This window comes from Stegodyphus dumicola, chromosome 4 (assembly GCF_044657685.1).
Source record: "Stegodyphus dumicola isolate Sdum_Otavi_A_Nest chromosome 4, ASM4465768v1".
Lineage (NCBI taxonomy): Eukaryota > Metazoa > Arthropoda > Arachnida > Araneae > Eresidae > Stegodyphus > Stegodyphus dumicola.
In genome coordinates this window covers 141,737,113-141,758,136 of record NC_140771.1, presented here as the reverse complement: position 1 = coordinate 141,758,136, position 21,024 = coordinate 141,737,113, and the positions used below count along the sequence as shown (strand labels likewise).

The 21,024-nt window shown below is 32.0% G+C and overlaps 1 protein-coding gene across 1 annotated transcript in view; it reads left to right on the top strand.

Annotated features, from left to right (window-relative positions):
- LOC118193691 (SCY1-like protein 2) overlaps positions 1–21,024 on the top strand; it is a 104,592-nt gene that overhangs the window by 13,646 nt on the left and 69,922 nt on the right. Inside the window, exon 3 of the mRNA XM_085815565.1 lies at positions 13,866–14,023. Coding sequence (XP_085671691.1) covers positions 13,866–14,023 — 158 coding nt within the window. The remainder of the gene's footprint in view (positions 1–13,865; positions 14,024–21,024) is intronic.

Below are 21,024 nucleotides of genomic sequence, written 5' to 3'. Positions count from 1 at the left end.
TTGCGGAATGCCTAAAGAAAAAGAGCAAGAATAAAGTATAATGCCTGAAGAAAAAGAGAAGAAAAAATAAATTTTTGGGTAAAATTTAGTATTTGTATTTTTTTTTTTTTTTAAATTTAAAACTTTTTAATCTTATGATATTTGATTCTTACGATTTCAAAAATAAAATATTTGTCTAAAATATGAATAACATTTAAGAAACCAAATGTAGGATAAAATTGTGTAAAGCAATGGGCACAATTGTAAAACTGTTTAAAGCAGTGTATGCAAGTCATCCTAAGTTAAAATGTCGGTTATACATCTCTCCTATTTATGTATATCTTTTCTGAATGGAACATTAAAAGGCGTGTTAACTGTGCTTTACTGTATTTTCTCTTTTAATAAATGCAGTTTTCAAACGCATCGTAGTCTGGGTTACAAAGTATTCCTCCAAAAGAAACGCAATTCAAATAAATAAAATCAAATTCTGGAAAATTTATATAAATAAATATATTTAAAATGCTCAGTTCGAAGGAATAAATAGAAAATTTTATAGCAATTATCTGAAGAGACAATGCAACACAAACAATTAAAATAAAAGTATAAGAATTTAAAAATTACCTAAAATAATAACTATGACAAAAAATATATATAAAGAAAACTATTTGAAAAAAAATAATTGCTGCACCTTTATTTACGCAGTTCGAATAGGTAAATAGGAATTTTTAAAACAGTTATTCGAAAAAAACCATGCAACTTAAACAATTAAAATGAAATTCGAAAAAGAAAAAATTACTTAAAATAATAAGTTATAATTAAAAATATAATATAAAGAATATTATTTGGAAAAAAGGAACGATGGTGACTTTTTTTTCTCTCACGGGAAAGGAAACTAGGTTGCCATATATTAAGAAGTTCGCCAAGTGAAGTATTCTTGGCGCAAACTGACAAGAAAGTGCCAACATAAATTTGTGAATTTCTCCGTAAATTTCGCTCCAAATTTTACAAAATTTCATATTTAGGCGTAATTTGAGTCGTAGAATCGAAATATGTAAAAAAATTGGTATGTTATTTCAGAATTCAGACTCCTATTTTGTGTCAAAATACCTATGTTAGAATAGTGCTAAATATCAATCTAATATATATCCTAAGTCGCGCTTTCGAGACATGAAGAACGCAATTTGAATTTTGTCAATCGGCCAGTAGATCGGGAGATATAGGACTGTCCCATTTTTTTTTTTTTTTTTTTTTTTTTTTGAGCAGTGTACATGTAGATTTATTTTCACTTAAAAAAAATCAGACGTTGAATAAACTCTGCATTGCTCATATACTCAAAAATCTGCTTTCACTTAAAAAAAGTTCAAAATTGCAGAAACTCGTGCATAACCAATTCCATTGATTCGAGTTGTAAAAAAAAATGTTTCCAGAAAAATGATACAAAACAAAACATAAAGCTAGTAGAATAAATTAACTACCGAACATCTGAATTGCCATATTTGGCAAGCACCCAATATTTTACTTAAGTCAATAATAATAAATGAAATTTACCGTCAGTCCTCTCTTGCGCCCCATCACATTCTCCTTCAAGCACCCCACCCAACACCACATTCTTCTTCAAGCATAACTCTATGCTCACTTCTCTACAAAAACTTTTCAAATCTGACACTGTATTTTTAGCAATACGTAATTCCGATCATATAAAATCATTCCCGCACTTACCCAACCACATATAGGTAACTCACAAAACGGCACATATGATCAATTTACTCTTCACAAACTGTGAGTGCTTTTGAATAAATCTTGTAATTCGATGCTTACATTCGCCATATATGTGTGTATATATATGTGTAACATATATGTGTTAAATGCTAAAACTACCACACAACACGCAAAAGAAGATTTATAATTAAAAAAATCTTGCGCAGAATATTACAAACTTAACATTTCAACTCAGTTAAAATATAGTTTAAGTTTTCGATAAAAGTATATTTTGGGGTACCCCTTGGCGAAACTTGGTGATTTTTGGCGGTATATGGATACCGAGTTTGTGCAATTCCTTGACTTATTTTGGCTTGCATAATGGTGATTTTTGCACCAAAAATCACCTCTACTTAAGCCAAAATAACAAGACAAAGAATTGCACAAACTCGGTATCCATGTTCGCATCGACCTATTTTCACTTTAAAAAAATCCCCGAATTGCACAAAAATGGCATTGTGCATTCCCTTGACTTTATCCATGTACACGTTGACCTATTTTCACTTAAAGAAATCCAAGAATTGCACAAACTTGCATTGCGCACTCCCTTCATTTTGTCCATGTAATATATTTTCACTTAAAAAGTCAAAAGAGCACCCAATTCTACAATACAGGCAAACAGAAATTACATAATCTCAATAAACTACATTTTAAATCAAACAATAAAATAACATAAAAAAGGAAAAACATGTTATACATTTAAGCACTACAAAAAGCAAATATCCACTTACCCTATTTAGAAGTTCCTTCATCTTTAGTCTGTGGCACACAAAATTCCTTAACAGCATCCAAAAACTTCCTAAAATTATCTGAACTCTCATCTGTATATCGGTGTTGCCACATCTGAACCTTTCTTCCTGCAAACCCATTCAAATCCATCTAAACAGTTTTGTTATAGATTTCATGTTTTGTAACACTTCAACAATTTTTTTATTAACAGACTAAATGAATTCAAAGCGAGCAATGGTAACACTATACAGGGAGGAAAAAAAATTATCTTCAGCGCGTGAGACTCTGTATCGGAAATTCTAAAGATATGCTCATTTTAAAATTATTTTGCGATATTGCTGTTAGACTGAATTTTATGGTTTAAGTATGAAGAACATGATATTTAATAAATGTAACACACAAAATGTTAAAAAAAAGCCCCTTTCTGCGTAGTTTAAAATCTGAAACTTTTTAGATTTTTTAAAATTTATTTTCTCCTCTTTCCCTCCCCGTTTTTTACTTCGTTGTACGAAGTAAAAAGAAAGTATTGTAATCGCGAAAACTTTCAGGCAGCATATTTCAACGAAAATATCCATTTTGACCGCTATCGAATGCAATTTAATGATGTTTTTGCATTATATCTGTACTTAAGGACAGAATAAAAGACTCGTTTCCTCCAAAAAAAATTATAAAACTGCTTTAAAATTAATTCTGAAGAGAATTTTTTGTGGCGTCTGTACGTACATATCTCGCATAACTCAAAAACGAGTAACCTCAGAACGTTGAAATTTTGTATATAGGACTGCTATAACATGTAGTTGTGCACCTCGTATTTTAGTTGCAATCAGCCGCACCAAACATATATAAATATATTTATATATATATCCGCTCTGTTACCCGGCTCAGTAATCTCAGTTTCTTTACTCTTATATGTTTGTAAATTGTACATTTTTGCTTTATAAACGATTGAATTATGTTGTTTTTATCTTTTGGTTAAGGTTTGTATGCCTTTAATAAATCTGTGTGCAATATTTTCAGAATTATCAACAAAGTTATTTAAGTGCCGCTAAGCCTTTTTTTTATGTCGCCCATTGATTGTTTACATTTGAAACAGCAGACTAGTGGATTTGTTGCCAATCTAGAGAACTTAGCTTTGCAACAACAAAGATAACGCCTTTATTTATTATTGCCAATTAAATCAAGCTTAATTCTTTCTGGAATTTTTTCGAGGTAATAAGTGTTTAAGATTTACTTTGTAATTTTTAATATAGGTATTTTGAGTTTTTATGTATTTTTGCCTTCTCGCGAAGTGAGAACTGAATTAATTGTATGAGAAATACTCAATCGTCTGTGAAAAACTGTTTCTTTTTTGTTTTTTTTGCTTAATTTCTTTTGTACATCATTCTAGCTTTAGTATTTGAATAGAACATGTAGCAACGATTAGATAATTCTATTCTTTAAATGATACAGTCAAAAGTCGTTAATCCGGACTCGTAGGGACTTCGGCTATTCCGGATTATCGTTTTTTCCGGATTATAGATCATCAGTTTAAATCTGGTAAGATGGCATGCAGAAATTATGAAATTAAAAATATGAAACCATAATTTATGAAATAAAGAACAATTATGATCTAAAGGGTATCAAAATTTACAAAAAAAAAAAAAAAAAGCTTAACATTTATTTGTTTACTTGATTAAACATTTCTTTCAATGTAAATTGTTTAAGTTGCTTCATTTTATGTGATAATACTTTCTCTTTAATTCTATAAACAGGCATAATTTCTTGTTCAATTACAAAGTTTCGCTGTTCAAGTCCTATAATGGCTGTGTCGAGAATACCGACTAATTTGTCAATCGAAATTTTTTCGTTTTCAATAACCTCTGTGTAACTTTCTTCACTATCGGAAGCAAATTATAATGACGAGGAATTTGATTTTAAATAATATCAAAGACGGAATACATCGAGATAAAATATTACATTTAGTAAGGAATTATAAGCCAAATAAAATGAAAACATCTGCCCTGAAGATAAGAGTAGTGCTGACAGATCAACTTCCAACTCATTGCACGCTGCACTGCGGCGTTCAGAGTAATTTTATTTTCCAACATGCACCTGTTGACAGGTTCCAAATTGTGACATAGAACCAAATCGTGCTGAAATGTCCCTGCAAAGGTTTTTGAGAATGGCACAATCGTATGTTTTTAAATTTCTTTATACGTCAATCAATTCAACATTCATCAATAGGAACTAAATTTCAAGTGCTGTGTAAAAACCTAAAAGTATTAGTTTTTGAGGGTATTTTGGGGTGTGTCAGATATATTAAGGTCTGATTAATTCACCCTTGCTTTGTCTAACAATGTTAGATGTTAACCAAATAACAAATAAAGGAGTTTCATTACTGAAAATGATCTTTACTTTTATTTGAGTTATTTTTCAATAGGCTTCCTCACATTTTGACCAACAGTGAGAAGTCTTATGTAATACGATATACAGTACAATGTCCATAATCTGGACGTCCATTATCCGGAATGATCTATAATCCAGACCACAAAGCCACAAACCACAAATTTTTTTTTTCGGGGGGGGGGTATGCTTTACACATGTGCGTTCAGAGGATGTGTCTCCAGATACGTTAAAGAATGCTTGGTATAATTAATGGCCAGCTGCCATATTTCATTGTGACGATGATGAAGATGATAGCTGCGAATTTGAAGGTTTTCGGACATCGCAAACTAAAGGTGAAATTTTCCAGTTATTGGATTTTGTAAAGAAATGTGGGGAAGCAGTAATAAATGAAGATGATATAACAGAAGTTTTTCATTGTGACGACAATGCCCCGATCATCAATCAATTAACGGACGGCGAAATCTGTAGTATGGTTCTAGATTCAGAAAATACCGCTTCCAATAGGTGGAACTTTGTAACTGAACAAGAAATTATGTCTGTTTATAGAAGTAAAGAGAAAGTATTAGCACAAAAATCGAAACAACTTGCATTGAAAGAAATGTTTAATAAAGTAAACAAATAAATATTAAGCTTTTTTTTTTTTTTTTTTTTTTTTTTTTTGTAAATTTTGATACTCTTTAGATCATAATTGCTCTTTATTTCATAAATTACGGTTTCTTATTTTTAATTGTGTAATTTCTGCATGCCATCTCACCAGATTTAAATTGATGATCTATAATCCAGAAAAAACCCTAATCCGGAATCGCCAAAGTTCGACGAGTCTGGATTATGGACTTTGTACTGTATAATAAAAAGATCTCTTTTAAGGTCTTTGCTGATTTTTGTTGGATTAATAATGTCATTTCAGAGTTGGAAATCTATCAGATTTTGGAGTGGTTTTCCTTTTCCTTTCACATTTACCCTTCCTTCCTGGAAAAAATTATCCACTTTGATGGTGATTCTCAGAATTCAAGAAAAGCTCAATTTTCTAACACCAGTCGTGAGAACAATATTTATTAGCCATAGATAGGAGATTGTTAAGTGCAATAATCCTTGCCCTTTTTCTAGGTGTCTATTTTTAGTACACTAAAAGGCATTAATGCAAAACATACTTAAATAAAGTCCCAGATCCGGATTTTGGGGATTTTGACTATTGGATCATCAGTTTAAAGCTTGTAAAATAGTATGTCGAAATTGTAAAATTAAAAATATGAAATCATGATTTATGAAATAATGAAGCATTTATGATCTAAAGGGTAACAAAATTTACAAAAAAAAAAGCTTAATATGTATTTTTTTACTTTATTAAACATTTCTTTCAGAATAAGTTATTTAAGTTGCTTTTTTTGGCTCTACTCTTATATGCGCCCTAATATCACCAAATGTGGGGATATGTGTACTGCGCTGTTATTTGGCGCGATTGCGTGTTGTATGGCAAAATCTTTTGCTGGACTCGTTGGTTCGTGTCGTGCATGTTTTAAAATGGCCTATGTTGCAATGATAGATGTGGTGGCAAGATTTCGGTCGCTTATTTTAGATTGTGTGTAAAGTAAATTTAGTATTAAAAGGTATGATGTTGGAGTTGTTAACGAGTCTTTTGTTCACGGGTGTGTTTATGAAGATTGAAGTGTATTTTTGGAATTTCTGTGGGACTTTTAAAAATGGAGACTGAAATATGGAGCTGTTATGAGAACTCGGATGAAGAAGGGCGTTTCTGAGAGTTCTTCTATGGATTTGCAGTCAAATGGTTCCTAGTAAAGTATGTGGCTGTCAGCGGAGTTTAAGATTTGGATTGTGGTTTTCGTGTAGTATGTTAACTTTGGAGGAAGTTTTTATCGTTACTTTCAAAATTTTGAACCTCAGAAAGACATGTTATATAGCAAAATCGTGGCACTTTTGTTCAGAGACGTTGTGTGACAGGCGAAATTTTATTCAGGAATGTATTATGGTAAGTGCATTTTATCTTACTGCTTTTATTTTGTGGAATGTTATATTCATTGTTTTTTTATGATGAATTTCTGTTGTTAATGTTGTTTTTTGAATTGTTTGTGCCTAGATTGTGCAATTCGTAGATGTTTTTTTAAGTTTAAACAGAATGCTGCGTACGAGGTATTCTTTGAAATTTATTGTTGTTATGCTAATTTATTGAAGCGAGGTGTGCGTAGTTCATAGATTTCTTCACTGCGTAGAATGTGCAATTCGTAGCTGTTTTTGAAGTTAAAACGGATTGCTGTGTACATGTATTCTTGTTAAATATATTTGGTTAGAAACTTTACGTTTTTGCCATCTAAATTTTTTTTTTTTTTTTTTTTTTTTTTTTTGGCTTTTTAGCTTAAACTGTGTCTTTAAAACGTGTTTTTTGCATGTGAGAAAACCACATTTTTGGAGACATTTTTAGGCTTAAAATTCGAAATGTAGACAAAAAAAAATTTAGGTAGTAATATGGTGGCGTGTTTGGCGAGAAATTTGGCAATCTGAGGGTGCATATAAGAGAAGTTGCCTTTTTTTGTGTTAATATTTTCTCTTTAATTCTGCAGACAGACATATTTTCTTATTCAGTTACAAAGTTCCATTGTTCAAGTCCTATAATTGTTGAACTTGTAAATTGAAATTTTTTTCATTTTCAATAACTTCTCTGTCTTTTTCTTGACTATCGGTAGCAGTATTTTCTGGATCTAGAACCATACTACAGATTTTGCAATCCATTAATTGATTGATAATCGGGGCACTGTCATCGCAATGAAAAACTTCTGTTATATCATCTTCATTTATTTCCGCTTCTCCACATTTCTTTAAAAAATCCATTAATTGGAAAATTTAACCTTTGGTTTATGATATCCGAAAACCTTCACTTTCGTGGCTATGTTATTCTTAAACCTCACCATGAAATATGCTAGCTGGCCATAAATTATGCCAAGCTTTTTTTTAAAGTATCTGGAGATGCATCCTGTCATGATCTGATGATGCTCAACAAAGCAGATTTTACGATAATTTTTTTTTTTTTAATTCTTGAGTAGTCTTGTCCTTATTCAAGAAATTTGTTTGCTAAAATTGTTAGTCTTCCTTTGGAATCTGTAACATGTGTTGGAGTGTTTTCTTTATGGGTTGCCAAGGTATTTTGTGTTACATATTGCCAAAAAAGACCAGTTTCATCAGTTTTGCAAATTTTTTCTGGCGATATTTTTAATTATTAATGAGTTCAATGAATTCATCTGCAAATACACTGACTACCAATAAGTATTTGGACACCTGTGATAGAAAAGAAAAACTAACTTTATTCAAAATCAATAGTTGGTAGAGCCTCCACAAGAGGTAATTACAGCATGGACCCTCCGGGGCATACTTTCCACAAGTCTTTGTATGACGGCTAGTGGTATTTTCTTCCACTCGGCTTGGTGAAGACATAGAAGTTCCTTCACTGATTTTGCACGGGTAGTGCACCCCTGAATTCGGCGATGCAATTCGTCCCAGAGGTTCTCGATAGGGTGCAGGTCTGGACTCTGGGAAGGCCAGTCCATTTGATGAACTCCATTGGCCCCATACCGAGCCTTGGTTAACGTCGAAACATGACAACTGGCATTGTCGTGCTGAAAGTAACAGGGGTCCAACCTGTAAAACTGCCACAACGTAGGAAGCACATTGTCATCCAAAATAGTGCAGTAGGCATCGGAGTTGAGCTTACCATGAATGGGGACCAAGGGTCCCAATTCCTCCTCCGCCGAACTTGACTGTTGGCACAATGCATTCTGGCAGGAGATGTTCTCCAGGTAGATGGTAAAAGGTGAACCTTGATTCGTAACTCCAAAGAACCTGTTTTCACTGATCTACGGTCCAATTTTGATGTGCTTTGCACCACATTAACCGAGCAGCGTGGTTGGACTTTGATCATAAAGGCTTATCGGCAGTAGCACGACCATGAAAACCAAGCAGATGTGCTTCCTTATGGATGGTATTCATTGAAACAATACTCCTGGATGCCTGTTGAAACTCCTCTTAGATGAGGGTCATTGGTTGGGTGCGGCTCTTCCAAATTTCCTGGACAGCACTCGTCGGTCTCTACCAGTTTCGTTGGTCTGCCGACTCGGGGCACATTCCGACAATCACCGCTCACCTTCCACTTCTTAATCACATAGGCCACTGTCGATTTTGTGTACTTCAGATTGCTAGATATGTCCCTTAAGGATCGGCCACATTTGTGATACTTGATAATTGTACCTTTCTCGAAATCAGAGAGCTCCGAACTGCGAGGCATCTTGCATGCCACTAAAGCCGATGCTGTTTCCTACACAATATATACCGGCGGAGTCCGTGACATACCTTAGGACCGCAGATATCGTCATTTGCATAGGTGTCCAAATACTTATTGGTAGTCAGTGTAGTTAGCAGCTTCAGTCTCAGCTGAAGCTTTTTTACCTGAATTTCTTAATTTCCTTATATCAAAATGATTTTTAAATTTGGTTAGCCAACCTGTTGAATATGTGTACTCGGTTCTTAAGCTCGTTTCTTAGTGAAATATTTTAGCTTGCACCATTAGCATGTGACCCGTCAATGGCACACTCTCTGTGATGCTGCCCGACCCATTCAATTATCACTTTGACATGATCTTCACTTTTAGCATAATGAATAATTTTTCTCTTAATTCGTTGCAAGTGGGTTGTCGGCATCCACAAAATATTCAAAAAGTTTCTTTTTCTATTTTCCGATGTCAGTTATATACAGTTGGCTTTCCAATGCCATACTCCTTGCATAATTTTGAGACGGATATACCTTTATTCATTTTTTATGGCAATTCCACTTTTTGTTAAATGGACATCAAAACATGCTTTCACTTTGTAGATCCTGTTGCAGCTCCAGAATTAGAAACTCTTTTCAACATGATCGAAAATTGAAACTTTAATTTTCATCAAATTGCTGTAATAAAAACAGCCTGTAAAAAATAATTAAGCTGGATTAAATCAGAAAGCTAAGGGAGAGCGCAATCTGCTATATTGGTTGAAATTCCGTAAAGTATAATTTTAGCCTAGCTTAACGGCATCAGCTATACATTATTGGCTATGGATTATGAGATTGGTGATGAAAGATGAGTTGTTCCACTAAATTTTGTCTTGCTTCTATTGCGCTCTGAGACAGTTAAGCCTGATTGTATTAGTTTAGTTATTTATTATACTTGCATCTAATTCTGGCATATGCTTAAGGCATATCCGAATAAATAAATTCCAGCATATACATGAGGCTTATCAAGGGCCAACGCTGTATATCTTACAGCCTTATGCAGTCTCTGCAGGTCCTAAATTTGGTAAAAATATATTTACTGGTGCCCCTTGGTGATTTTTGGCAGTACATGGATACCGAGTTTGTGCAATTCTTTGATTTATTATTTTGGCTTTATATATTGTGGCTTTGGCGAGCAAAAATCACCACTACACAAAGACAAAATAACAAGTCAAAGAATTGCACATACTCAGTATCCATGTACACATCGACCTATTTTCACTTAATAAAAAATCAGAGAATTGCATGAACTTGCCATTGCGCACCCCTTGACTTTGTCCATGTACAACCTATTTTCACTTAAAAAGTCAAAAGAAGCACCCAGTTCTACAAGCCAAACAAAAAATATGTAATCTCAGTAAGCTACATTTTAAATCAAACAATATATAAGGAAATTCATCTTAAGCATCTAAGCACTGCACAAATCAAATATCCACTTACCTTATTTAGAAATTTCTGCATCTTCAGTCTGTGACATACAAAATTCCTTAACAGCATCCAAAAACTTCCTAAAATTATCTGAACTAGAATCCATATATCGGCTTCGCCACATAAATTCACAAATTAAGAGTAAAAAATATCATCCATAGTGTTCGGTATCCTCCGACGTTCAACCATATGCATTTCCTTCCTACAAACTGGATATTTATAATGGCTACTAAGTAAACCTTCATTTAGACACCAATCAATTAATGTTGTTTTCCTCTTTCATTCCAAATCATACTGAAACTTCAAATTAATCTTACCACATTCAGCCATTCTACTGTCTAAACCACAAAACAAGCATTACACTTCCTAACCAATACACACCATAAGCCCATACAAATCTTTTCCCATCATTCAAAATTTACCACAATCACGCAACCAATTATGTCATATTAGGGTTTCCATAACATTCAACTACTTAAGTTAGCATAAATGAAACAATAACTTTGTGATAATACAATGGGGAACCCTTCAGTCTAATCCTAAATTCTGCTACCTAGCGCCTCTCTAAGTTTTAATTTTTGCCACCCCTAAATGTTGGATCCCAGTGCTTTCCCTAAATTCTAAAAATATTTTCATCCTTTAATTTTGTTGCTCGGTGCTCCTCTAAATTCCAAAAATTTTGCCTTCCCTAAATTCTTCCGCCTGGTGCGGCCATACGAGGTCTGTCGCCAGTTCTCTGGGTTTATGTGAAAAACAAATCAGTTATTCTTAATTCAAATAGCACTAAATGTAATATTTTGGCCTATGAGTATTATTATCCTGAATTATTCTGAATCCACATCACAACTGAAAGTGGAGAAAGTAACAGAGAAGTTATTGAAATTGAAAAAAATTCAACTGACAATTTAATGGGATTTTTGACATGGCAATTACAGGACTTGAACAATGGAACTTGTAACTTAATAAGAAATTATGTCTGCCTGTAAAATTAATGAGAAAGAATTTGTACAAAAAACAATGCAGCTTAAAACAACTTACGTTGAAAGAAATGATTAATAATGCAAACAAAGAAATATTAAGCTTTTTTTGTAAGTTTTGATTTTCTTGAAGTTAAAATTAAAATTTAAAGACTGGCATTTATTCAACTGATTGTAATATGTTGAACCACTAAGTGACTTACATTTAATTTAAACTAAAAAGAAATATATGAAAGTTTCCGAAGATGAATAAAACTTGATAATAAGTAATGAAAACCTATTTTCTTTTATTTATTAGATTTTTCTGTGACACAAAACAGAAAAAATTATATTTGTATGTAAATTATTGGAAATATTATTTTTTCTGTTTTGCGTCACAGAAAAATCTAATAAATAAAAGAAAATAAGTTTTCATTCTAATTATTGGAAATATCTTTGTTTTTACTACATCTTTCAGCTACACAACATCATGACATTTCGATTTTCATGAAATTTGTAATCTTGGAGGGAAATTACCAAAAAGTATCATTACGGATTGTAGATATTCATTAGCAGTCTGGTGTTTTTTTTTGGGGGGGGGGAGGGGTAGACTTGTTAATTTTCAACTGCAGAAAATAAACAGTTCTCATGTAAATATGCTTAAAAACAAAGTAAGCATTCTTATTGCAAAAATTCATAACTTTTGACAAGTCCTAATAAAAGTTAATCAAATTTGTGTCTTAAAATCTTTCAACAAGATTTATTGTAAATTAATTAGCTCTATTTCTAGATTTTCGGAAGAGTTACATTCATTTGTGGTAATTAATATAATGTAAAACTGAACTTCAAACCATTAAAATTGTAAACTTTTTCCTTAAATTCTTGTCATAATAATGCTAATTAATTTATGGGAAATATATTCGCAGGCAGCATAAAATTACTTAAAGGCAGGGCTTACTTAAGGGCATGTGGTAAATTAAACCTTAACGTAAATTACTTAAGGGCATGCAGCCCGTGGGCCAACAGTTGACTTTGACACTTCTTTACTAGAAAACAATATACAGTACAAAGTCCGGACTCATCGGGGGACTTTGGCGATTCCGGATTAGGGCTTTTTCCGGATTATAGATCATCAGTTTAAATCTGGTAAGATGACATGCAGAAATTATAAAATTAAAAATATGAAACCGTAATTTATGAAATAAAGAACAGTTATGATCTAAAGGGTATCAAATTTAAAAAAAAAAAAAAAAGAGCTTAGTATTTATTTGTTTACTTTATTAAACATTTCTTTCAATGTAAGTTGTTTAAGTTGCTTCGTTTTATGTGATGATACTTTCTCTTTAATTCTATAAACAGACATAATTTCTTGTTCAGCTTCAAAGTTCTGCTGTTCAAAGTCCTATAATTGCTGTGTCGAGAATACCGACTAATTTGTCAATCAAAATTATTTCGTTTTCACTAACCTTTCTATAACTCCTTTTATCCATTTTTTGCAGATATTCCACTTTTTGTTTGATGGGCATCGAAACATGCTTTCGCTTTGTAGATCCTTTGGCAGCTCCAGAATTGGAAACTCTTTTTTGACATAATAATCGAAAGTTCAAGCTTACTTTTTATAAAATTGCTCTAACAGTCTGCAAAAAATAATAAGCCGGATCCAATTAGAAGATTAAGGAACAACGGAATCTGCAACATTAACTGAAATAGATAAATAGATAATTTTTGCCTATAGTCCATTATACATTAAACACGTTATACATAAACGCATTATGCGTAAACGCATGGGCAGAAAGTTTGTAGCTTTGAGGTCTGGATTATAGATCATTCCAGATTATGGACGTCTGGATTAAAGGCTTTGTGCTGTATATGGTTAAAATTTATTTGGGATGTTGACATTGCTAGTTTTTTTTAATACAGGTGAAATCAGAGCAGAGTGATGTCAGACTATTTCCTGTTAACCTCCATAGGAGGATCCCATCGTTTAGGCGTCACACAAATGAATAAACTAGTCCTTCTGTTTAACTATGGGTAGATACTTTGTCATCTTCCCCCTCCTCCCTCCCACCCATCCCAGAAAACTCCCCCCAACCTTTTCTTTCTTTCTTTTCTTTTCTTTCTTTCTTTCTTTTTTTTTTTTTTTTGAAGAATTGCATTTAGCCATGGTTTTTGTTTTTACAAGAACATATCTGCTATGTAAAAATAGATTTAAATATGCACATATTTTACATAACATATATAGTGTACATTGTATAATAAAGCTTTATTAAAAAAAGACTGGAAAAATACTTAACATCTACTTTTCCTTTGTTCTTTCAGGAAGCAGCTGTATTTGTTCTAGAAAAAAAGCTATTGGAAAAGTATTCTAAGCAAGAAAAAGAATTAATTTTGAGCATTTTAAAAAAAGGCGTTGCAAACTTAACACGACTGCGTCATCCAAGTATCTTAACTGTGCAGCATTCACTAGAAGAGTCTAGGTAAGTAGCTTAATTGTCTGTTAATATGTATTAGTTACATTGCCAAAAATAATTACTTTATGTAATAATTCTTAAATTAATTCACTGTGAGCCTTTTTAACCATGCAGTGTAAATGTGGAAAACAAAAATTCATGATTGGCAATATTTAGTCTTACTGACTTTTTTTTCCTTTTAATGAATTTTTTGGTATTTGTCAGTTTTATCAGCTGTTAATCATCAAGTTTGTTAGCATTTATCACCAAATGATATTGCAAACTTAAAACCATAAACCAAGTAACAAAAACTATTATATCATTTTTTTTTCATTTGTAAGAATTATTATTGTTATGTTATTTTTCAATTATCCTGGCTAATGCCAAGGAAGCAGCTCACAGATGATTGAAAAATATTGATAATCCAAACTATCAATTTTGATGTATATTGTTTATTTTAATTTCTTAAAAAAATTAGTAATTTTACCTTGTTTTTTTTATAACGATTAACTATTTGTCAAATTTCACTGCCTATTTCTAAATGCTATTTTATCATTGTTTTGAAATTCTCTTTGGTCAACGAAGCACAATTGAGTTTTGACAGAAGTCTTTGCTGTCATGGAACTAATATAATTGTGGGTATCTTCTTTGCTTGCATTTTCAGTATCCCTTTCTGCTTCATCTGTTCTTGTGCCATTTATAATGATATCTGCATCACTCAAGCATTGAAAGTTTAAGTTGAATTAGCATTGAACCATTCCTCAATGTTCCCTTAATCAACATTTTTGAAGAATTTTGCATACTTCTTCCCAATTAAATAAATCTCCGATTTCTGTAATTTGAAGAATCTTTATTTGTAATCATTGCATTGAGTTTGTGTGTGTGGGCTCCGCCATGCACAGATAATCTACAAACCAAATAATCCACAGCCCAATAATCAAGAGTGCACTTATTATAATTTAACATTTCCATTAAAATTCTATTATTTAAAACTGGAGATATCTTTTACTTAGTACTTTTGTTGCCAGTAAAACAGACAAGTACCAATTTTTGTTTTCATACATTAGTAGTAGAAAATGCTTGTAATCCGAAGTATCCTTTCTGAAGTTCATGTTGTATAAATATTCAGGCTTTTAGGTAGCAAATATTATTATGCTATTTAGTTTTTGTAGGGAATGTTTTTTTTTCCCTCTCATTAATGTTGGAATGGAGTGTCACACATATAAACTCATAAATATGTGTTTTCTAAATAACATAGCAACCATCAACACAATCTAATCAGTAGTGGACACATGAATTTACATAAAAGTAGCAGGTATCAAACATAAATTTTGAGTGGGTAAAATTATACTTCACTCCTTAATTGCTCAGTCTCTCTGTTATGAATAAGTTATTCATCTGCAAGACCATTTTACTTCCCATTCCCTTTTCTGATGTTATGTGGTTCAATATCATGTCAATCTCTTGCAGAGGAATCATAATATTACTCCTTTGTAAGTCACTATTTGTAATTTTTTTTAACTCTTATCATTATTAAGAATGTATATTAAAAATATACAAACTTATATGGTTAAACTCTCAGAAAATTGGAGAAATTGGTAATCCTATAATAGCAATGTTTGAAAATGACTGTTGTGATAATTTATAACAAGAAAGACCAAAGTTATTCTGTGTATTATTTAACGGTGATTTTTCAGTCATTAATATTACTGTCGTATGATTTCAATTCTCCCATAATTTGATTGCTTTGTAGTTTGGGTTAATTTGTATCGCTAATAATAGATAGATTTTGTTGACACTCCATTTTCCATTCCAGTCCAGTCAGACACTCCATTTTCATGAACAGAATGAAAATTTTGATTAAGATAATAGTGTATAATATATGGCTATCTAGATGGAGAATTTAAGATTTAGAAAATCTAAAGCATCTCCCTGTTTAGCAGGCATTGCATTTGCAACTGTTACGAAAAAGTTGTTTCCAGTTATTAGCAAAACCTTTAATCTAGTGCAGTTGAATCAGTCCACTAGTAAATGCCACTTTCTTTGATTGAAAAAAATGGGGGTCATAAATAATGAAACAATCATGCTGAAATCAAGTTGCCTGACACTTTTAATCATGGCAGTTACTTTCTTCAATAGAGCTAGATAACACTTTGAATTTATAAAATGTGTCATACTTTTGTCATGGTATCTAATCTTGAAATATATGACTGCACCAAAAGACTTTGGGCTTGTGTCAGAGAATATATGTACTTCCAACTACTGAATCTTCAGATCATCAAAATGTGGCTGGCAAATGACAAATCTCTCAAGTTTTGCTACTTCCTTCCACCACTCCTGAAACATAGATCCTAATTCTGTTTAGATCCCTTCTATAATAATTTGATTTCGTAATAAATATTTTCATCCCATTTTAAGCCCTCTTCTCAAATAATCTACACTGTCAATTTAATTATAACACTAAATGGTGCAATTAAACCCAGTGGATCAAATAGCATGCTGCATGTTCATAATACTGTGGCATTTTGTTGGTGTCACATTTAAATTTTGCATATTGATTCAGTTGACACTTCAGTGTCTTTATCATTGTTCCAAATTAATCCTAATATTTTTAACGATTTATTTGTTTGATTTGATGGCATCCATCATTCAATTTGGTTTTCCTTCCATATTTCATTAAGGAGTGCGGAATTAGACAGCCACTGCCATAAATTCATGCTTGCTTCACTGAGTATGAATTTAGTATCTTGCCAGAGATGCTGTTTCTTCAACAGTTGATAATCCACTTAAGTCATGTCTTTCAAAATAGAATAGGCTTCACTATGTGAATTTCCACATTTCTTCAAATGGAATTGTATAGTTGCTGCCAAAATAAAAGGGCTGCATTTGACACCAGAGGGACTGTGTGTCATTTGTAAAATTCTGATATCATAACCATTGAAATCAAGTTCAGTTTCCTTCTCATTTCTGCATGAAAACTGCAAAAAAATTTTATCCTCCTCTACTGTGCCAGTCTCTAAAAAATACTGTTTAAATATCAGTATAAAATACCATTGAATTATATCAAAATCTCAAAATAATCGTAAGCAAATATGGATTAAGTTTAGGACCACTATCTAAGCAATCACTGAGCAATTGTCCATTTCTAACTTTTGACGATGCATCATACACAATCCTAACTTTCATATTTTCTTTGGTTCATGTTCTACAGATGATGAGGCTCAAAATACCCAGTTTTTCTTTAATCATCATCATGAAATTTAACTTGCCCAATAATACCATCCCTTAACTGTTCATTAATAATTTCTTTATAACAAATGTACAGATGCAGATCATGCCTAAATTTATTATTTAAGCTTATCAAATGTCTTTCTACAACTTCATAATTATTATACAATGTGTTACAACCCTCTTTCCTTAATAAATTGTTTCCATACTTCCTATTTTTATATGTGGTATTTCTTTTTAACATTGGTAGCTGCATTTGATCACAAAATTTCCTTTTTTCTGATTTATTCCTACAGTTTGCAGATCCCATAAATTATGAACTCTTTTCGAATTCTGTTTCTTTCTTCCCTGATATATGATTTATTGCAAGTCTTATCATAATTTCCATGATTGTCTGATCCTGTTTTCTATTACAAACCCAAGCAAACTATCTGTAATGATCATTTGTTTCCCTAGTTTTTTGTTTTTCTATGTAAAATTTCCCAAATGTTATCTGAGCCAATCGAAGTATTTATCTCTTTTGGATTTCTAATATTGACCAACTGTATTCCCTTATTTAGAGTTATGTTTCTAATCCATTTTGAAGGAAATTCTATGTGGTGATGTGTAATCGCATCAATTACCACCATTTCTATATGTTTAGTTTTTTTTTTTTTTTTTTTTTTTTTTTTTTACTAGGTTTGATTCTATTCTGCAAATCAAATTGAACTGTATTAGGTAGTTATTTATGTGGTCATGCGTAATCACGTCAATTACCACCACTTCTGTGCTTAGTTTTTTACTAGATTTGATTCTATTGCAAATCAAATTGTACTATATTATGTAGCTATTTAGGTTTATACTGGCATATATATCCAGTGTCTCACATCTGGTAAACTTCAATCCTAATTAGTACATAAAAAACTAAACTCAGTGGCACAAACAGCCCTAATGGGCCAAGGTCTGCAGTGCCCCGAAATCTGCTTTCTTGACCGTGGGCCCCGGGATGCGTAAGCATATGCCCTGAACAAGTGGTCATCTTGTCGCAGCCCCCCCCTCACCAGTATTAGTTCCCAAGTGAACATTTTATCAACCCAAGGGATGAAAGGCTCAGTCAACCTTGCCCAGCCCGGGGTTTGAACCCCGGACCTGTGGTGCTGCTGCACGATGCGCTAGCCACTGCGACACTGGGCCTCAATTAGTACATAGTTTTCTTTTTTATAAATATTCTGTTACTACTGCTGTCTATTAAAACTTTTACCATCTTGCTTTTTTTTTTTTTGCTTTCATTATAGCCCTGAATGTTTTACTGCAATGATCGAATTTTAATTTCAATCTTGTTATACTTTCTTTACAGTGCTGGAACATTCATACATGTCTTAATGGAATCAATCAACAGCAGTCTATTCCTATAAGCTTGTAATCAAATCTCAACTTCCAAATCTTTCTTTTAATAACTTAATTGAGGAATCATAATTTTAATTTTTTAATGAAAATCTTGAAACTGCTGACAGGGCAGCAACTCCTAAAAATATTTCAAATAAAAACACTTCTGATCCTTACTTGAAGAATCGTTATTATGAATAGCTACTTCGTAGGAATTCCAGAAATCCAACCAAGAACTGCAGTCATCACAAAATTTCTCAATGCTTAGTTTCGTTAGCTTAACTACACTATTTTTGTTTTTTACTTCATGTTATTTGAGCCTAACAATTGCATTCGAATTATTAAAATTTCCTTTTGCAATGCAATGCTAAGAAAAGATTGCAAACAGAAATGTCTGTTTATTTCTGTTTTCCATTAAATACTGCATTCCTGATATTCTTTGCTCTCGGTAATTTCGTTTTCTAACTCATCTATACTGATTATCACTTGGGTATCTAAACCTTTTAAAATTCTAATTCTTTTCAATCAACTGGTTTCTCTAGTAAAGATTATCAAGTTCTGGTTCTTTACTATTAATTTTACTTAAAGGTTTATTTATTGCATCTTTAGTCTTCATTAAAATTTAGAAAAAAGCTGTCTAATACAATTTCGTTTCAGCCCTTCATCTTTTCTTTTCTTTTCTTTTTTTTTTTTTTTTTTCATAAATTTGCATAAAGTACTACTGTTTTCAAAACTAATTTCCAATCAATTCGCAACAACTAAATAAAATAATCAAATCACCACCATAAATTCAAGACTTCCTATCACATGCAAAGTAATACCATCTCCAAAATCTTAAATCTACTTCAGATCCATAGTCATGAATAAGAAACTTCTAAGTCAAAAGTCCACATTCCATCACAGGTTAGCATTAATCACGTCTGGGTCTCTAAGGGTGTAGTGTCTTTGTTTTTGAAATGTTGAGTCATTTATTTTGGGCAAAGTGCCTTTTGATTACTTATTCTAAACAATAACAAACCTCATTTCAAACAAGTGGGACTATCCTTTGTGGCACAGTGTTGGATCAATCTATACATCCTTCTGTATATCAATCTGTTCTGTTCTAATGTATTTCCCCCATCACAGGAAAAGCCAACAGCAGTTTATCCCTTTGGAGATTTTAAGTTGGAACAGCATTACAGGGTTTTTGTTTTATTTTATATTGTTACTGATTCCTGCATTCTTTGCATTACAATGTCAAATCTTGGAGGCAAAAAATGGATGAGTGGACTTACAGAATAATCAAAAATAGATTTATAGAATTGCCCGTATTGTAAGTATAAGGAGCCCCATATTCCTAGAGGCTTCCTAATCGTTAATTAATTTTTAAAAAACTGTGAACGTGTTTTGTGTCTAAAGGAAGCTAACTCTCTCACTTCATAAATCTGCCTTTGGGAACATTAATAATAGACTTCATAATGTGATGTTCAACATAAGGAACATATGTCTCTGACTGTTTTTACCATTTTTGTTAATTTTTGTCTTCATTGTTGGCAACCCTGTAAATTAAATATGAAAATATCAGTATTAGGGAAAGACTTTAAGTTCTTAAGTCTAGGTGTAGAGTATATTCAAATTAAAGTCTAACGTGATATTTAAAATAAAAAAAAAGAAAAGAAAGTGTATTAAAATGAATAATTGCAGTTTAAAGATTTCAAGTTTTAAATATCATTTAATTGGCTTATCAAAAAACTCTTACTTTTAATATTATATACCATAATTTATAGTATTAAGACATAATTATTTTAAATACGTACTCTGCCCTTAATATCTTCACTTTATTACCAACATGTTAAATTTCACAATGATCTTATAATATCCTATATGATAAGAGCAGTCTTTAGAAAAAATCCTACTATCATGAATACCCATATGAATAAAAACACATGTGGAAGCCCAAGCATATGCATAAAGAATTAATATAAAATTATGTAATTGTTAATAGTAAGGTGAGAAACATATATATCATAGGTGGTCAAAACGTCATGTGTTGAAATTCAGGAAAGATCAAGAGCCACAACTAGATTTTCCCCAAACCGCGAGTCCTTATTTACATGATTTTAAAAGTAGTGAACCATGGAAACCATTTCTTCAGATGGAAAGAAATATCTGATTCTAAACAATCATTAAGTGAAGTTTGCCTTCACAAGTGATGATGCATTGAAGACACCATAAAATTTTGTGATGTCTTTTTCTCTAATTACAGTTTAATGCACTAAAAAGTACTTTTTTAGTTTTTAAATGTGATTCTTCCTCAGTACCCTCTTTTAAATGCTGATCTATCATTTTTCTTTTAGATTCTCTAACTTAAGATTCTTCTTAAATCTGTGCATGAGCAACTCACTGTTTTACTGCTACCTCAAAATTATCCCATAATTTTCCTTAATAAGTTGTTG